General features: G+C 37.3%; 1 protein-coding gene across 3 annotated transcripts; it reads left to right on the top strand.

The window, feature by feature from the left end:
- The first annotated feature begins 2,476 nt into the window (after positions 1–2,476).
- LOC136849847 (RNA-binding protein cabeza-like) lies at positions 2,477–16,453 on the top strand. Of its 3 annotated transcripts, none has more exons than XM_067123311.1 (9): positions 2,477–2,661; positions 6,093–6,308; positions 6,531–6,962; positions 10,332–10,501; positions 13,551–13,709; positions 13,941–14,130; positions 14,290–14,403; positions 15,107–15,275; positions 16,091–16,453. In XM_067123311.1, exons 1-9 carry the CDS (start codon positions 2,649–2,651, stop codon positions 16,122–16,124), a joined length of 1,497 nt encoding a protein of 498 aa, XP_066979412.1. In that variant the 5' UTR covers positions 2,477–2,648; the 3' UTR covers positions 16,125–16,453. The 3 variants fall into 3 exon arrangements, with proteins under 3 accessions (XP_066979412.1, XP_066979413.1, XP_066979414.1); XM_067123313.1 differs by having other exon boundaries at positions 2,481–2,661; positions 6,531–6,761; XM_067123312.1 differs by lacking the exon at positions 13,551–13,709.
- The last annotated feature ends 1,380 nt before the right edge of the window (positions 16,454–17,833 follow it).

Here is a 17,833-nt window from a genome sequence, read left to right as displayed (position 1 = left end):
CTTAAGAAATATAAAAATGAGTTTACAAAGAAAGCTCGTATAAATGACCGATGGGCATTACAAAGGAAAAAATATGTACGTATGTATGTATCGCCGCTTTCATTCATCTACCGTAATTAAATTCTAGCAATTATTTGGTTATATTTGTAGTTAGCATTTACTCTTACAGCCTAATTCTTGCAAACATTCACTTTTAGTTTCCTTCTTCTACAATCCCTTTCAGTCTTTCACTAGACTTTACAGATTCTTTGTTTCCGGTCAACTACCAAGATACATTCACAATCGCCTTCCAACCGGCACCCCAACACGCCTACATTTTCGACTTGTATCCTATGAATTCCTATCAGCCGCAGAGGCATCAACGCAACCCTAGTCTCATACCTTCCTTCTCATCGGTGGACTCGCAGTCTTCTATAAAGGCTTTCGTGCAGGCCTCCCTTTCGTTGTAAGGTATCTAATGACTCACCCTCACGAACTATGCTATCTGCAGCGTACTTCCTCTGGCCTTTCTGCTTTCAGAATAGACGTCTGTTTTGCATCTTCTTGATTTTCGTTTATATTTCATTTGCAATATGGGAAGTATTTTCATGAGAAAATACTTCGCGATAAATACTTGATCGCCGCACCCTATTCCTGGCTTAAATGTGTCCTTGTTTCATGTTCACTTTATTTTTCTTACTGTCTCAGCGCCTCTTTTTTTTTTTTTTGTATTAAACCCATTGGTTTTAGTATTCCTCCATCCATTTGTTTTTATTCCTTGTTTGTTCCTATCTCTTCTCTGGTACTTGATTTTAGCCCAGTTCTCGTGTATCTTAGCCGTACCTACTGCTTCCACTCCCTTCTTATCTAGGTCTCTTGACTTTATCACAAACGTGTTTACATGAAGACCTCTTCTTATCTCAGTGGAGCAATAACATCTTAGCTTTGTCCTCAAATAAAAACAGATATATGTTACCTCTGACAACTTCCCTTAAGGAACACGTTCATGAATTTATTATCTTTATTATTCTTAAAGTGATAATAATAATTAAGTATTACTTGCAAGTAAGACCCTTTTTCAACCTATCATCCATTTTATTACTCATTTGTTCACCTATTTTTTCTACGTGATCACTCTTCCTTCAGCTGTGCAAAGGTTCAAAGTATCCTTCAGATTGTCTGGATATGATGCAACTCGTGTTTAAACAGATTAATATATACATAAATAATAAGTGGTTATTAGAGAATGAAAAAACATCAGGTGATAGCTGAACTCGAACAAAATTAAGACTTCAGAAACTATTAAATCTTTTCCGGTATGATTGCCATTGCCTTTGAGAGAAAATTACAAACTAAAGTTAACTCTGTTAATTTTTATTGGAAGTGAAAACTCATAGAACCACAACTTGCAAGAAGCTGGAAGTTTGTAGTTACCAATACTGTGGAATTCTCAGTGTTTGCCTGGTTACTGTAGGCCTATGCCCACTTGGTTAGTTACCAGATTTCTGAAGCTTGGTACAGAGATGTCTCCTCAGCTATCTAGGGCAGGATTAAGGTATTTAACACTTGCTAAGTCAAATCCGACTGTAGCTTGTTTCGTTTATGGAACTGTATATTCAAATACACAGTGTGTACCGAGTAGTAATTCTCGATGAAGCCGTACATTTTATATGTATGCATCACTTTAGTTGTTGACCAGCGTATCTTCATGTCATTTTCCTTTAAACTTTTGTTCATTTAAACAATTTCCTCCGCCCCCCCCCCCCTCTTTCACGCAGCCATTTTATCATGTACGCTTCGACTTTCTTGACAAGTTCGCATTTTTTGCAGTTTGTTTTAAGGAAATATGTCCATATTGCAAATGATAATAATGAAGTCTTTATTATACTGGCGATTTTACTATTTTTTTATTTATTGTCCTCTTTTTTGGCCTTGGTACCCATAGATGTTTCTCCACGTACACAAGGTGTAAGAAAGTTAAATAACAAAATGACGACAGAAACAAATAAATGTTAAACATGCGGGGAGATCGATGACGGTGTAACGATTTCCCCCTTAAAATTTTATATTCACTTCCTTCGTCTGATTTGGTTACTGTAAAGCGTATATGGAATGCTTTCCTAACTCTGTGCATTACCAAGAAATTAATAGGGACTTAACTGTATACATGAGACTTTATTGTGATTAAGAATCAATTCTAATACTTTTTTATATTGCAAAAATTGCAAAATGCTCCTCGAAATATGTATATTGAAAGAAAACACTTAAGGTTTATTTATAATAAGTAAATAAACATTGTCTGTTGACATGCATGGTAGTGCGCGATAATTATCGGAATTGCAGTTAAAATAAAATAAAATATGCAGCTTGTACAAATGTCCATTTGAGATGATAGTACATTTATTGAATCATAAGCTAAATAACAATATAATTAATCTATTAGGATGAGAGTAGTATTAATAAAACTGAGTTGGCCAACATAAAACGGCAATATGGCAACTGTCAAGTTTTTGGGTGGAGAGATCAGTCGTGGCGTCTCTTGAAGAAGAAGCTACCCTTGCGTGTTTTATAGTCTTCTTACATTTGTTTTGTCACGGTAACGCATTTTCCGCCGTAAGAAGAGGAGGAACGCATACCTAACATATAAAAGAGCTCAGAAGGGAGCTACGATGGGGGATACACGTAAGTTTTAGTGCAGTTGTGTCATTTTTACGAAATAAAAACCGAAGTTGTGCCACATTGCTAAGTTTTGTGCGGCAGCCATTTTGTTTCTGCCCCGTCCCCCGTATGTCACATGCTTTTATTGAGATGGGGAGGCTAATTTCCATATGTTTTATGTATCCGACGTAGTCTGTAGGTTCCTTTAAATGTTTTTACGTTGTTGTTTTCGAGATTTGGCGCAGATTTCAGGCGAAATGTCCGAAGATGCGATTTCCCGTCTGCCGCGTGTCACCCCAATGGCTTAGGCCTATTGCTCTGGGCCTATGTTAAATTAATAACCGTCATGGTTGGCCTGAGGCTAAATCTGTTAATATTTCGTTTAGGATAATTAACTCAGCGTCTAATATTGATTTTTATCTAATTTAGTGTAGGCTTTGTAAGCTCTGCGTAATATAAGTCGCACCGGTTTACGTAAACCTGAAAATATTTGTTGGACCGTAACTGTCTCGAAAATGAACCCAAACAGTTTTGGCCGAGGTTTTATTTTTCTAGTGCAAGTTACCTTACGAAACCACGTTTTCCATTATTTAAATTTAACGTAGTTCTCATTTACACAATTTGATTAGTTTAACCCCCATTGAGGCTGGATGTACCGTATGTGCAGTCCGTCTGCCATCTTACGATCGCCCACAATTAAGTTATTTCCGTATTGTTTTAAGGACAGTAGGATAAGTTTATTACAAGATAAACGATGAAAATTTTGTTTTTTGAATATTAGGCTGGTAGGCCCACCATGTGAAGGCGAGAGATGGTCGGTAATCATTTGGGAGCAAAAAGGCCCTACATGACTTTTCAGAATTTTCTGGAATTTAGTAAAAAGATTATGGGAAATTCCACAGAAAAGGTAAATTTCTCAAGATCTCTGTAAATTTCTTTTTAAGTTATCTCGTCTGACCTGAATTATAAGTATCCTTTACTATATAGGTCAAAAAATTTTTAATAAAGTGTGTGGTTAGTTCTTTTGTAGAAAATTAATACAGGATAACATAAATCATAACCAATTTGATTTTGAGGCCATTATTGATTGGTTTTCTTGGGTACTCGCCTTTTGTTTTCCGCAGGTTAGAATTTTTTATTTTTTTGTGTATTGGCTCGTCCCAGTACTAATCCAGTCATGAAGTATAGCCTAGCATGTTGTTTGCGTCGACAGAGTACTTATCCGATCGTGAAATGAAGTAGAATGGTTAGTGAGGGGTCACAGATATTTTGGTGGCAGTGGGAAGGTCCAGGAGGTAGAATGCTGAGTAAGGGGTTGCACATATTTTTGCCCGCGGGAGGGGTGTTCTATATTCTGCCAATGAAAATAAGCTTAACTTTTCCTAGAATGATGTATCCTGAACCCCCCACCCCCCCCAAACAACAAAGACCATTGGAATCATGGACTGAGCTACTGTCATGCTCAAAAGTACCCCCTCCTTGAAATGTAGCTGAGGTGCCCTTTGCATTGGCCAAAGGTATTAATCCAGTCTAATCCAGTCCTAATATGGCCCTTGCCTACCAATCAGTCCAGCTCTCGTCATGCTAAACCGTACAGAAGTTGTAATGAGAGAGTCGAATTTTCAACACCATTTTTGTAATCGTTTACACAAATTTTTTCCTAATCATTCATTTGATCTAACCAGAAAATGTGGGACTTTTGATGGAATATCAGGATAAGCCTGATGGAAATAAGATCTGGAGAAGCCTTAAGGCCAGTTTAGTTGGGCTCTTGGTTGTAGCAGAGCAAGATTTTTTGATAACATACATTGCTGTTGGTAACTTTGTCACTTGAGCTAAAATGGGAGAAAATGCTTGGGAGTTAATATGTTAGATTTACTAGCAACTGGATAGCCTAGGGTGGGTAGTATGTAGAACGATGTGCAGCAGCTCTGTCTTGAGATAAAATCCTCCAGTTGACATGATGTAGAATAAAAGACGGTTAATTATAAGCAAGAGCTGTGTGGAGATACTGTGTATTAATACAAATTTTTTTGACACTTTAAAAAAGGGTGTATATAATGCAGTAAAGGTCAGATATTTTGAGAAAATTACTTACCTAATTTGAGGAATTTACAGTCTTATGTTATTATGTTCATCCCTGATGGCCTGGTACTGTACTATATACTCTACATGGCATCCCGTGGGGCTTTTGTGTAGTGAGTTTCTTAATTACTGTATTGAAATTATTGGATATTTTGTTAGGTTTGTCTCCTAATAATACATCCAAATCAACCATCGACAGAAGTGTGCAAGTTAGGCTCAGTTTTCCCTGAGTTTGAAACTGATGGGATGTAGGGAAGATGTTCTTGGAGAGGGAATGATGTTATCTAATATTGGTTAGCAGTCAAGCCAAATGGTGCTTAGAATTGCCGTTGATATTGCTCATTGGCTTATGACAAAGTCGGCTGAATGATGCATGCTATGGAAGGTGGAGGCTAAGCATAGTTGTAAAAACTTCTGCAAATTTTACAAGAAGTTTTATAGAATTCCAGCTGCTAAGGTAATATCACCATTGCTGAGAACTAGGAAAATTTTATAGAATTCCAGCTGCTAAGATATCATCATCATTGCTGAGAAATAGGAAAATTTTGTACTCTTGTGTTCTGCAGTGATTTTTTTGTATGAAATAGTGAAAGTTAAAAAAAAAAAAAGCCTCAGAGATGCAGGTTTAGAGATGTCATATTTAAATTTTGGAGTGTGCCAAACTGAATCTGATATACAGCTTTAATTCAGCTTAAAATTAACTGTTTCCATATTGGTGTGTGCACCATATTATGACCAGTACAGTACAGTAATTCAGATTATGGGAATGGGTCAGGAAAACTGTTGCTTCACATGAATAACCTTTTTGTGACAATACCAACTTTTTTTTTTATAGCAGACCCCCTCCTCCCCTTAGACTTATTGGATTTGCCTTTTCTGCATGTAATTTTATCTACAGTATCTACCAAGATTAAATCTGATGACAGAAAAATGCTTGGAAAATGGCAACTATTAGTACTATATTGGATTAAATGGTTTCTTGGAAAACTTGGGTTGATTTCCACCTACACAGAAGCAGTCATGTTTGCCACCTGGCATTTAAAGATTAATCAATAATGATTGTTTCACCGTCATTGAAGAGAATTTTATTTTAAATAAGCATGAGTTGTAATCATTTTTCATTTTACTAGAAAGTAAAATGCATATTTGGCAAAAACTAAGATAAAAACCTAATGTCTAGAAAAGGTAAATTAGTATAGAATATTTTTTTATAACGAGCTAACTAAGGTTAGTAATGGGCTCTGTTCTCTTGCAGTTAGCAGAACACAAACGGGAAGAATACCTTTTGACAATTTTCTGTTGAATTAACTTTTTTCAATCAAACGTTATATATTACTGGAGCTAATGTAAATTTATCTTGAAATTTACAGAGTACAGTTATAGTGGAGGTTATGGAAGTGGTGGTGGAGGAGCTGCTGGAAGTTACGGCGGTTATGGCTCTGCAACAACTGCAGCCCCACCACCTGCATCATCGTATGGACCGCAGCAGTATGGTGGATATTCTGCTCCTCCACCTCAAGGATACTCTCAGAATAATGCCCCATATGCCGCACCTCCTTCATATGGTGCCCCCCCTCCTCAACAGGGTGAGTATTTGCACTGCTCTACCCAAGAGAAAAAGAAAAGGGTGGTGCACTTTCCGTTCTATTTGTTTTTGCAGAAATAAGCTCTGGGACAAATCAGAGAATACTGAATACTATATGAACTAAGTGGTGTAAAATTCAGAGGTTGTGAAGTTAAGCTGAATGTGGGCATGTGAGCATTGTATGAAGTGAAAAGAATGATTGAGGCTAAGCTACTACTACCAGGTGGTCAAGGAAGCTCCTACGGTGCTTATGGACAGCAGCAGCAGCAGTCACAACCTCAGGGTCAGCCACCAGCAGCAAGTGGAGGATATGGCAGTTATGGTGGAGCCTCTCAAGGATATGATCAAAACAGTAGCTACAATTCTGGAAGTTATGGTGGCCAGCCACCTTCGAGCAACTATGGTGGTCAACCACCAGCGAACTCATATGGTGGTCAACAGTCTAATACATATGGTAACCAGCCTAATGCTAACTACTCTGCACCTCAACCCCATGGAAACTATGGTGGGCCACCTCCCCAGGGAAACTATGGGGGTCCTCCTCCAGGGGGAAATTATGGAGGACAGGGGCCCAATTATGGTGGACAGGGACCCAATTATGGTGGACCTCCCCCTTCTAATGGAAGTTATGGGGGCCAAGGTGGTGGTTATAACAGTAAGTTATTTCTCATGGATAATAACATAGCTTCTTTTCAGGGATTTTTTTTCAACTTAGTTTGGCACTGACAAGACTGATTTGTGACTGACATTTCTTTGGACTTGTTGCTACAATTTCATTGGTCATCATTTTGCTCACCTTGACATTTTTATCACCATTATTGCTGTTAATTTTTTTACATGGAACATTTGAATTAGTGTCCTTAATGTCAATCAATTTTTCAGTACAGTCATTGATGCAGTTAGCACATCACATGTTGTATGTGACTTAGTTTGGCTTAAAGAAACAAAGAATTACTGATTTTTTCTAGGAGGCTTGTGATAACTGATATTTACCTTTATGGTGTAAAGTTCCTGATCATCATCTGTGCTGCTGTAATGTTGGTTTTGAATTGGACTTGTCCAGATGGTAGAAATGGGTTGGGAACAACAGTAGCAGGTGGCACTAGGTTGAGCCCTGAGGTCATAGGCCAGCATTATTCAGTGTACTAATGCAGACTGCTGAACTTTTCAAGGTGGTCTAGGCATGGCTCCTCCCCCCCAGTCAGCCCCTCCAGGCTATGGTGGCATGCTCGGACCGCCCATGAAGCAGCTTTCGGCTCCCCCTAATAGGTAAGTTGAATTACAGATGGGTCTCACTTATTGGGTGTTGATAGTCATGAATAGTTTCGCTTATAGTTCAGAGTTAAAGGTTTAAACATGGTTGTACAATGAAATGTAAAGGGTAAACATTGCAACAGCAATTTGAAGTTGTGTTTATGTGGTATGCACTCGTATTTGATAAAAAGGAGAAGTGTATCTTGGTTATTAATGGTAATTATGTGATAAAAGATTACACTTGTGTAATGTGGTTTACAGAATTGTTTATTTTCATGCTTGTTTATATACTTATTATATTCTTAGTTTTTCTGACAGGTTATTGGTAGCCCAATTCAGTATACAAAGGGAACTGACGTGAAACGATGGTTTTAACATAATGTGGTTTATTGATCAGAATGATAACTTGAAAAGATTTGGTTTGAATAAGAAAATGTCTTATGAAATGGTATGCGTATTGTAGTTTTGTATTTGACTTGGATTAAGTTCTGGGTTCTTTACTATCTCTATGCATTCAGTTACTTACCGAGTACTTTTTGATAATGGTAATGTAATTTTTTTTTTTTTATTCCTTTGTTGGGATGGGTCTGTTCAACATTTACAGTTTTGACCTGAAAGTAGTATACTTAAGGCCAAAGATTTCATAACATGTCGTCATGAGGGCAGTGAAGAGTTAAATAAGCGTTACCTTACCTATGTGGTGGAGTTGGTGGTGATGAGTAAACTGCAAGGCGTGGCTGTGCCCCCTGAGGCAAAATTTAGCAGGAAGAAACCCAAGTAATCGTGTTGTGGACAACAACAACCTTCCCTTGATGTCTACTCGCCTGTAAATCCAAGCTGACTTTCAATTGACTGTGATCAAGATTTTACTTCCAAGGTGACAAGCAGGTCATATGCCATATGGTTTGATCAAAAGTAAATGGCCCACCTTTAGCTTTCTGCAAATTGTTACCCAGTTGAAGAGCTTTTAAGTGTGTGAATGAATTAACCATGTATGCACTGGAATGCTTGTTACTATGGTTTGCTTAGCCACATTCTTTGACTTGACTACGACCTGACTGTTTGACTGCTTGACATGGATGACCACGTGCCAACAGAGCTGCTGATGTCAGTGTCTTCTTACAGGCGGGATCAAGGGAGAGGTTATTTAAAAGGTAACGGCACCTGATGGTGCTTGTGGTTTTTCATTAGTTTTGAAAAAAAAAAAAACTAAAATACAGACCAGTTCATGAATGTCTTACTATTTTGCATAGTTTGCTCATAGTAAGCATTGATTGAAACATGTACAGATGTCTCATCTGTTTTGGTTACTCAGACATTTGCATGATTTTTGCTTCTACCTGTATGTCATCACAGAGCTCAGATGAGGCATTGTGCATAATTGTTTATCCTCAATTTTTGTTAAATAAGTTTTCGTGTACAATAATGGTTTTGTAAATACATATGCAATTGAGGATAAACATTTCCTGTTTTAGGCTTCTTAAAATGTAAAATTAGATACCACAAAGGCACTGTGTTTCCTAGGTGTGTCCTTATAAGAAAGGTATTTAAAATATTTTGTGTTCAAATTTAAGCGTAGACTTGGTAAACGTATTTTGTACAAAAAGGGTAAACATAGCTTTCGGGTAATACTTTGAATAAGGAAATCTGTAGTCTAATGGTTATTATAGTTTGTCAAATAATGGGTTTGGAGGGTAATTTTATGGTATTCAGATTGATAGTCCTTACCACTGGCCCGTGGTGTGTTATAACACAGTTGCATTGATATAATGTGCCAGCCAATACATGGTTGAAATGCATATGATAAAGGTATGGTGCATAGGGTGCAGAGATTTTTTCTTGTTTTTATGCATAATTATATATTTTATTGTATTGGTACAAATGACAATTGAAGTACAAAATGATTTTTGAAATGAAGTACTGGTTTGCTGGTCTTGTATTAATATATGACAGTGGTATTGTGGGTATTATAGTGAGGTATGATATCAAACCAGGTTACGAGATTACTACTGCTATGGCAAAGAGTACCCAGATGAACCTGGGGTACAAATTGGTTATGTAATGAGCATAGTTTTAGACATGTCAAACCATTCTGAGGTTTGCTGTTGAATGAGTGGTCCCTTAGTTACAAGATGTACAGATGTTGATGGCTTTTGAAATGGGACGTCCGGGTATGTAAATGCAATTGCTAATAGATAATGCTCAATCTCGGTATCAATAATGAGGCAGTAGTGATCCAACATAGGAAAAATACTATTGTACATGGTTTACCGATGCCAATAATGTGGTTAGTTGTGTGTGCATAATATGTAAGGGCTTTTGAATCCCTTATTTTATAGTAGGAGATTCCCTCTAGGTGGACAGTGATAACTGTTTCTCGTAGATGTAAATGTAGGAATCAACCCTGACCCAATTGTTTTTATATGTGTAGCATGTTAAATATGTTGACGTTTGCTAATAATTAACTTGAATGTTAATGACGCATTTGAAGTGATTATGTTGTCAGTCTTTTTACTTGAAATATTTGTTTGTCATTGCACTGTTCATGATTTACATACTTATGTGGGGTCAGAGTTGAGTTCTGTTAGTTTCCTAAGTTTTAATCATAGTTTCACAAGGATGAAGCATGCTGGTCGGTGTCCTCAAATATAAAGAATCAAGATATTAGTCTATGTTTAATAGTTAAATGTTGATAAGTACTGACCAGCTTGATAATCCATAACCGAAGGATTGTAGTAGACCAACTGCTGATGCTTAGTATTGTGTACAGAGGGTGGCGGAGGTGGCTACGGGGGTAGCCGTGGAGGCGGTGGAGATCGCTCTAGGGGAGATCCCTCAGATCTTGTAACACAAGAAGATACCATCTTTGTCTCTGGAATGCCTGATAATGTCACTGAAGACGACGTCAAAGCTCATTTTGGTTCAATTGGTGTTATCAAGGTGAGAGAATTTTTATTTTAATGTTGTACTCATTCAGATTTCAAGAGTGTATGCATTTTTATTGTTCAGTGTAGGTATAAGGCTAGGAGAGGAAAATGGGAAAGGATCAAGGGTATAGCAGCATTGTATTCATTAGTCAAACAATGCACAATAGCTAATATAACAAAAAGGTCAAAACAGTAAAAAAAAAAAAATGCTTACAATCCTGTGATTAAAACCAGCCTGTAGCTTAGGAAATTTTAGCCTTCCTGACTAGTATGGCATAAGAACATTGCATTTCTATGTCCAGGGTATTAGATTCAAGATGACACCTACTCATCTAAGGTACACTGGAAAGAAATTAAAATCAAAACCCTAGCCAAGCAACAAGAGCTTTGCGTGGTTTAACCATTTACGATCAAGAATTACAGCCCAGTTATCCATAGTACGCCATTCGACGGGTTAATCTTCAAAATGCTAGACATTTGAGCACTGCTGTTAATATTCTCAGTAGATGCATTTTTCAAAGTGCAGTTGAACTTTCAAAAACGAATTTTCCAGATATACCATTAGTTCTAACTCAAAAGGCTGGTACTGTGGCAGTGAATTATTATTATTATTACTATTATTGTTATTATTCAAAAGATGAACCCCGTTCATATGGAAAAGTCGAGGGGGGGGGCCGCGCATCGAGTTAAAATTCAAGGTTCCAAGCAATATAGTGTTCATTAGAAATAGGTAACAGAAGGTATAATGTATTAAAGAAGACAAAATAAATTAAATATAAATATATTAAAATGTAAGGAGAATTGTATTAGGGTTGTAATACATTGCATATTTGCTTGAACTTTTGAAGTTCCAGTTGTACGCCATCCTTAGGGAGACTGTTCCGCAGTCTAACGGTATGAGAAATAAAGGACCTCTGGAACTGAGAAGTTCAACAGTGAGGCCTATTTACTGTATATTGGTATTGCTATTCAGCAATTGTGGTGGTTCTAGCTTGGAAAAGAGGATCGGGGATAAATTGTGAAAGATCTGTTAAAGCGCAACTTATGAAAAATTGACAAACGAGACCATCATTGATGGTCCAAGTCATAACTGCTAATATTAGGAAACGAACCTGCCACCACAAACCACTCCTTCTAAAAGAGGTAAACCTCTGGCAGAAGCAGACGTCCACACCGGAGAAGAGTCTTCTAGTGAAGGAAGGGCAAATGACACAAAACAGGTAGCACTGACATCACTTAAAAACATATGAGGTCTTACGTATAATACCTGACTTTTATGCAGCATTTGCTGACACGTTCATTAGATGTTTCTCAAAAGTAAGATGAGTCAATCTCCATTAAAATGTGCTTGTAATTGGATCCAATATTATTATTTCATAAAAAGCTAACTATTTTTCTTGTTTATTGTTGTTATGAAAGTTAGGCCATCGAGTCATTTCAAGAGACTTCAATCTTTCTGTGGAAGGTTTTGCCATTAAAAATTTACTAAAAACAGGAGAGGAGTATTAAGTTGCAGTTTGGACATCAAAGGGAAAAAGAATGAGTGGAAATTGATGAAAGTAAGAGGCAGAAACAGATTATTGTGGTGTAAGAGTTAATGTGGTGGTTATTCGGTTCTAAATAAAGGGAGACAGATTTTTATCAAAAATTTCTAAAAGAGGTAATGGAAGGCATATTTTAAACTTAAATAGGGATTGATTATGACATCCATCAATATGGACAGACAGTGTACTATCACATGTGGAATCATTGTTTTTTGTGGCTACCTCAATTTCAACATACTGCTGATGTCTGACCCTGAGCAAATAATTGGGAGTGAAAATTGCTAGTCACATTTATCTTCAGACTGATAATTATTAAATAGCATTACGAAAGCTTCATGTGATAATCCTTGGATTAGAGGGATGTTCCCATGAACAATTACTCACCAACATTTTCCATTAGAGGCACTGGATCATTTACACTTCATGTAACCATATCTCTTACTATGGAACTTCATCTCCCTTTGATAATTTATAAAGCCCTGCATGTACCAATTTGTTAGTTGAAAGCAACCAACATTGAACGTCCTAGTTCAAATGATCCGCAATATTCAGTATACAGAGGGGTCCAAATCATCCGCTGGGTTGGGGTTTCCTCCAGCATCTCTAGATAGGAATGTTTAACCCTCGTAGCTTGATACAAGGTTTATACATCCATGGTAGTTCAAATAACTCCAAAGTTACTCTTGTCCATCAGATCAAATGTGTCTTCCATATTTTGACATTTGCTAATGCAAGTTTCGAGTGATTGTAACATCACAAAAGTCATTTAAACTTACAGTAGAGCTCTCGCAGTCATTACAGAGAGAACGATAGAAGTAATTTTATGTTTTCTAAGAAATAAGCGCACCTGGTAAACATCATTACTATATGGCCAGCCTTCAGGCCTCCACATTTAGATGAAATTAATGACAATGTATGATCAAGGTTTAATTCATTGACAACTTTCAATAAAGTGCAATAAATTCTAAAACATCAAGGACGGGGAGGTATTTTACAGAAAGCTGGTCGTTAAATATATAATAGTTACCGTCCTTACAAACATTTGCAAATCAATGCTCTGAACTGAACAGCCCATGCTGTCTAGGTTGATATATGGAAATGCTGAAAGTTCTAGTGTTTTAAAACTTGAAATCCCTTCTGTTATCGTAGGATTCAGTCATCAGTGTGATTTTAGTGTGAGTTTATAAATGAGTTATGCTTGTTATGCATGTGGTTCATATTAGTACTTAAACCTCAGTATTTTACTTGTATATGTGTGCTGTTTATGAAAATTTTAAGTTTCATTGAGTAAATACAAAATTATGAATGTAAATAATAGAAGGTTTAGGAAAGTGGATCAGATTCTAAGAGGAAAATATGGACAAATATAGTAAAAGGGATAAGTTTTGAATGTAGCAATGATTTTTTTCTCTGTAGTTGCCCTATGTTAAGGAGTAGTGGCTTGAGTGTTGAAATAAAGAAAATATTTTTATATTTATTTATTTATTTATTTTTTATTTTATTTTTTTATTTTTTAAGATGGATAAGCGAACACAGCGGCCTAAAATATGGATGTACAAAGATAAGGGTTCTGGCAGGATGAAAGGAGAGTGCACAGTCACATTTGATGATCCGTTCACTGCGAAGTCAGCCATCCAGTGGTTTGATGGCAAGGAGTTTATGGGCAGAGTAGTAAAGGTAATATCTATGATTTATCATCATGCACTTAGATGCCTGTTTATAGTAGAAATAGTAGATGTCTGTTTGTAGTAGAAATGGTAAACTCAAGAATTCTTGCATAATCTGTACTATTGTATTTCAAAATGTTTGGTGTAGGTGTTTCTTATTCAGTAAACTTTGAGATGCTGTAGTTAGTTTTATATATGTTCATTACCCATTTAACCTGTAATTGTTTATATATTTTTGCAGGTACAAATGGCAGAAAGGCCAAAAAGTAGTTACGAAAGAGGAAGAGGTGGTTTTGATGGCGGAGACAGAGGTGGCGGCGGCGGTGGTGGTGGCGGTGGCAGAGGTCGTGGAGGTGGTGATAGAGGGTTTGATAGACGGGGTGGTGGTGGCCCCCCAGGCGGTAGAGATGGCCCTCCAAGTGGAGGAAGAGGTACGTTGGTCTCTGTACTCTAAACAAATTCAAGATCGTTAATGCACATATCCGTTTGACAGGTGTACAAATAACCAATGCACATATCCTTTTGACAGGTGTACAAATAACCTTTCCTAAATAACCAGTTTGATATTCTGCTATTGTCATTCTCCTCAGGACGGGCTGGTGACTGGACGTGCCCTGTTCCAAGCTGTGGAAATAACAACTTTGCATGGCGTAATAGCTGTAATAGATGTAATGAGGCTAAACCTGCTGGTCTTGGAGATGCTGGTGAGTTTAGCTAATTCAAGATGCACGCCATAAGTTTTATTTTTCAAGTTATTAATTTCAAATACAGGGATTGGTTCTGCCTGCCAAAACTTAATTTAAACTGCATATAGATAGTGTTGTGCTTTGATTTATAGAATACAGTATTTCCACCCATAAGTTTGATATTGAAGTGATTACACTGGACAACCCCCCCCCCCCTCTTCACAGTTCTGGATTTCTGGCTTCACCTATAGTTTTATTTTTGTTTTTGTGAAACGTATATCCACATTATTCATGGAAAATTTCCTATTCGTGGTATTTTTCATAGAGAAGCATTCAATAATTACTATATTTTTGTGACTAAATACATTTTTCATGATAAAACTATTAAAATAGTCAGGTATAAACCTTTTTAGAGGGCATTTTTAGCGTTTGAACTATCAAAATAGGCAGTTATAAGAGGTTTTAGAGGGGTGTCAATCATTCGTGGATTTTAGCTTTGTGGGTGGGGGGGGACAGGTTTGTGGTACGCATCCCCTGAGAATCCCCGGGGGTCGACTGTAGTTTCAAATAACAAGGATTTATTCTGCCTGCAAAAATTATATTTTTCATATTTGCTCCACTGCAGTAACTACAGACTGCAAAGAGTAAAGTGGTTGTGTAGTTTATAAATTAGAATACAGTATTTCCTTATGTAATTAATTTGGCATTTTGTCCATTGTAGATGGCGGTGGTGGTGGTGGCGGAGGTGGCTACCGCGGTGGCTTCAGAGGTCGTGGAGATAGAGGTGGCTTTAGAGGACGCGGAGATAGAGGTGGTCGAGGTGGATTCCGCGGTAGAGGTGGTTACGGGGATAGGGACAGAGATGGCGATTCTGGTGGACCAATGAAGGGGTATGTATTTTGATTGATTTATTTATTAATTTAATTTATTTTTTCTGTACTAATACTGATCTCTGTATTTCCTGTTACCTTCTGACTTCTTTTAAATGAATTGGAAGCTAGAAGATCATGTCAGTGGCCCCTGTGGGGTTTTTCCATATGAATAGGTTTCATATTCTGAATAATTCTGAATAATAATAGTAGTAATATTTTTGGTTTACTGTGTATAATTAAATATGTGAGAGTCAGGTACAAAACAGTAGTGTATTCTCGTTTTTTCTCCCAAGTAATATAAACTCTGTACTATACATGTTAATAAGTATAAACATCTATTGATAATGTTTGATAGGGAGTCAAGGTAGTGGACTTACAGTAGGTATTCCTTTAGACTTTGATCCGGGGGGGGCGGGTTAGTGCCATCAGTGCACCCCACGTGGTGCTCTTTAGGCATTACTTAAGGTTCTTTGCAGTGTCCCTCAACCCCTAACTGCAACCTCTCATTCCTTTTACTTTACTTCTGTATATATTCTTTCCTTCTGTCTGACTTCACCCTCTCCTAACAATTTTTCGTAGTGTAACTGCAAGGTTTTTCATCCTGTTACACCCTTCCAACCTTCTTACTGTTGTGTTTCCCTTTCAGTAAAATTCTGTATCCCTTCCTTCAGACTTCGATAATGTTTTCTGAATTAATTGTTCCCATCTTTACCGGCAAGATTTACTGAGAGTTGGGTATACTTTTGTTTATCAAATGTGTTATGATCAGTTAGGCTTTTAGTGTGGAAATGCACAGTACGAAGTTAATTTTTCCCCCTTTTCTTATTTTTCAGTGATCGTGGACCTGGGAGATCAAGACCTTACTAATGTGAGGAAATTAATAGAATCAATTGAGAATTGAAAACTGAACGTGTAATTTAGATGTGTTCATTGATGTTGCATCCTACATTAAGGAGTATAGGATGGGCTAGGAACATCCAAGACTCGAGATTTACACTAGCAAATTTATACGTGAAACCTTGGTTTCATAAGTTTCTTCTTTATTTAGACATTTCAAAAGTAAAATGAATTCAGCATAAGACTATATAAACATTATATACTTTTTTTAATACAATTCATTAGTAAACTTAGATGACAAGCTAAAGTGAAAGTTTTTATGCTGGTTTAACTTTAATGTGATTAAATTTGGAAAATTAGCAGGACAATTTTTTTTTTCCTGAAGTACATTCTTATCCTGTTTGTCATTGGTTTTAAAGGAGAAATTTAGTTGGGTTTAATTCCAGTTTGAACAGAATAATTTTACAATGGTATCTGAAGACTGCAAACTCACTTTAAAAGGTCTGTTCTCCTTGTACATTTTCCAAAATTTAATGGCCTGTTGCATGTCAAGAGGCCACCTTTGGGAAAATTTCAAGTATTCCTATTCTCCAAGAAAAACCAAACAAAAAATATATGCTCCAGACTGTCTTGGAATTGTGTACAAATTTTTTTTAGTTGATAAGTTTGCAACTATATACTGACACATGCTAAATAATGAGCCATAGGCCAGGTGCTTGTTTGTCCAGGGGAACCCTTATAGCATCATGTCCAGAGACCACATTTCTTAAGGAGAGGGTTAACAAGTTATGGGTAACTTCCCATATGTACAAAGGTGCTAGGTTTAGTCTAGTCTGGGGTTTCCAAACCCTCGCTTTCCCTATTTAAGCCACTAAGTTCTGCAGTGGCTTAAATAGGGTAAGAGCCACACTCTTAAGCCCATGAAACCCTGAGACTAGTAGTGTGTTTAGTACCCTTCACAATTGTCTGAACAGAGGGCAGAGGTATAGGCAGTGATGTGTATGCATCACTGCCCTTTCAGAAAACAAAGACCACTTAGCTTTTGTCGGAGCCATTTTGGCCAAGTCCTTACGGGTATCCCTATTTACAGCAGCAGCGGGTAAACTGGATGTCTACCTCAGCATCCTCCTCCTGCCCGCTGAACTAACTATTGGTCCCTGCTTCCTACTACACGTCCCCATTCCTTTTACTGGACGGTTGGGCTGGTGCCTGAAGGATGGGGCGTAAGTGCTTAGAAAACTGTTAAAATCCTGATCAGAGTTTCGAACAGGTCTGGCATCTGCATAACCCTGTGGCTGCAGGTGCAGCCCACCCCTAAAGCCTTCATCATATTTCTCTTTGAGGACTCATAGGCTAAGGGTTGAAGAAATATCCAAATGCTGTTACTACCGACACCTTACATTGAACTGTACTCCTTTGCCCGAATATCTCTGGTACAGTGATTTCTATGCTCGGGATCTTTGGCATCCTCAGCCCTTAATTTACCTTTTGAATATCTTGCTTGTGTCATACTTTATGGGGATATTTTGAGACCACAGTATATCAGATGCAATGTACTGTACACCAAAATTGGAATTTTGTCCAAGGTCAGTGTGTAGTACAGTGACAGGTTATTTGAATAAATAAATCGGTGATATGCTGTTTAATAAATATATATTTGTGTTTTAGACATACTTTTATTAAAATAGAGAACTGATAAAGGCTTTCTAAAAATATTTTTATCTACTATGTTACTGGCA

This window comes from Macrobrachium rosenbergii, chromosome 21 (assembly GCF_040412425.1).
Source record: "Macrobrachium rosenbergii isolate ZJJX-2024 chromosome 21, ASM4041242v1, whole genome shotgun sequence".
Lineage (NCBI taxonomy): Eukaryota > Metazoa > Arthropoda > Malacostraca > Decapoda > Palaemonidae > Macrobrachium > Macrobrachium rosenbergii.
Note: the sequence above shows the minus strand (reverse complement) of the source record. Positions and strands in the feature narration are given on the sequence as shown.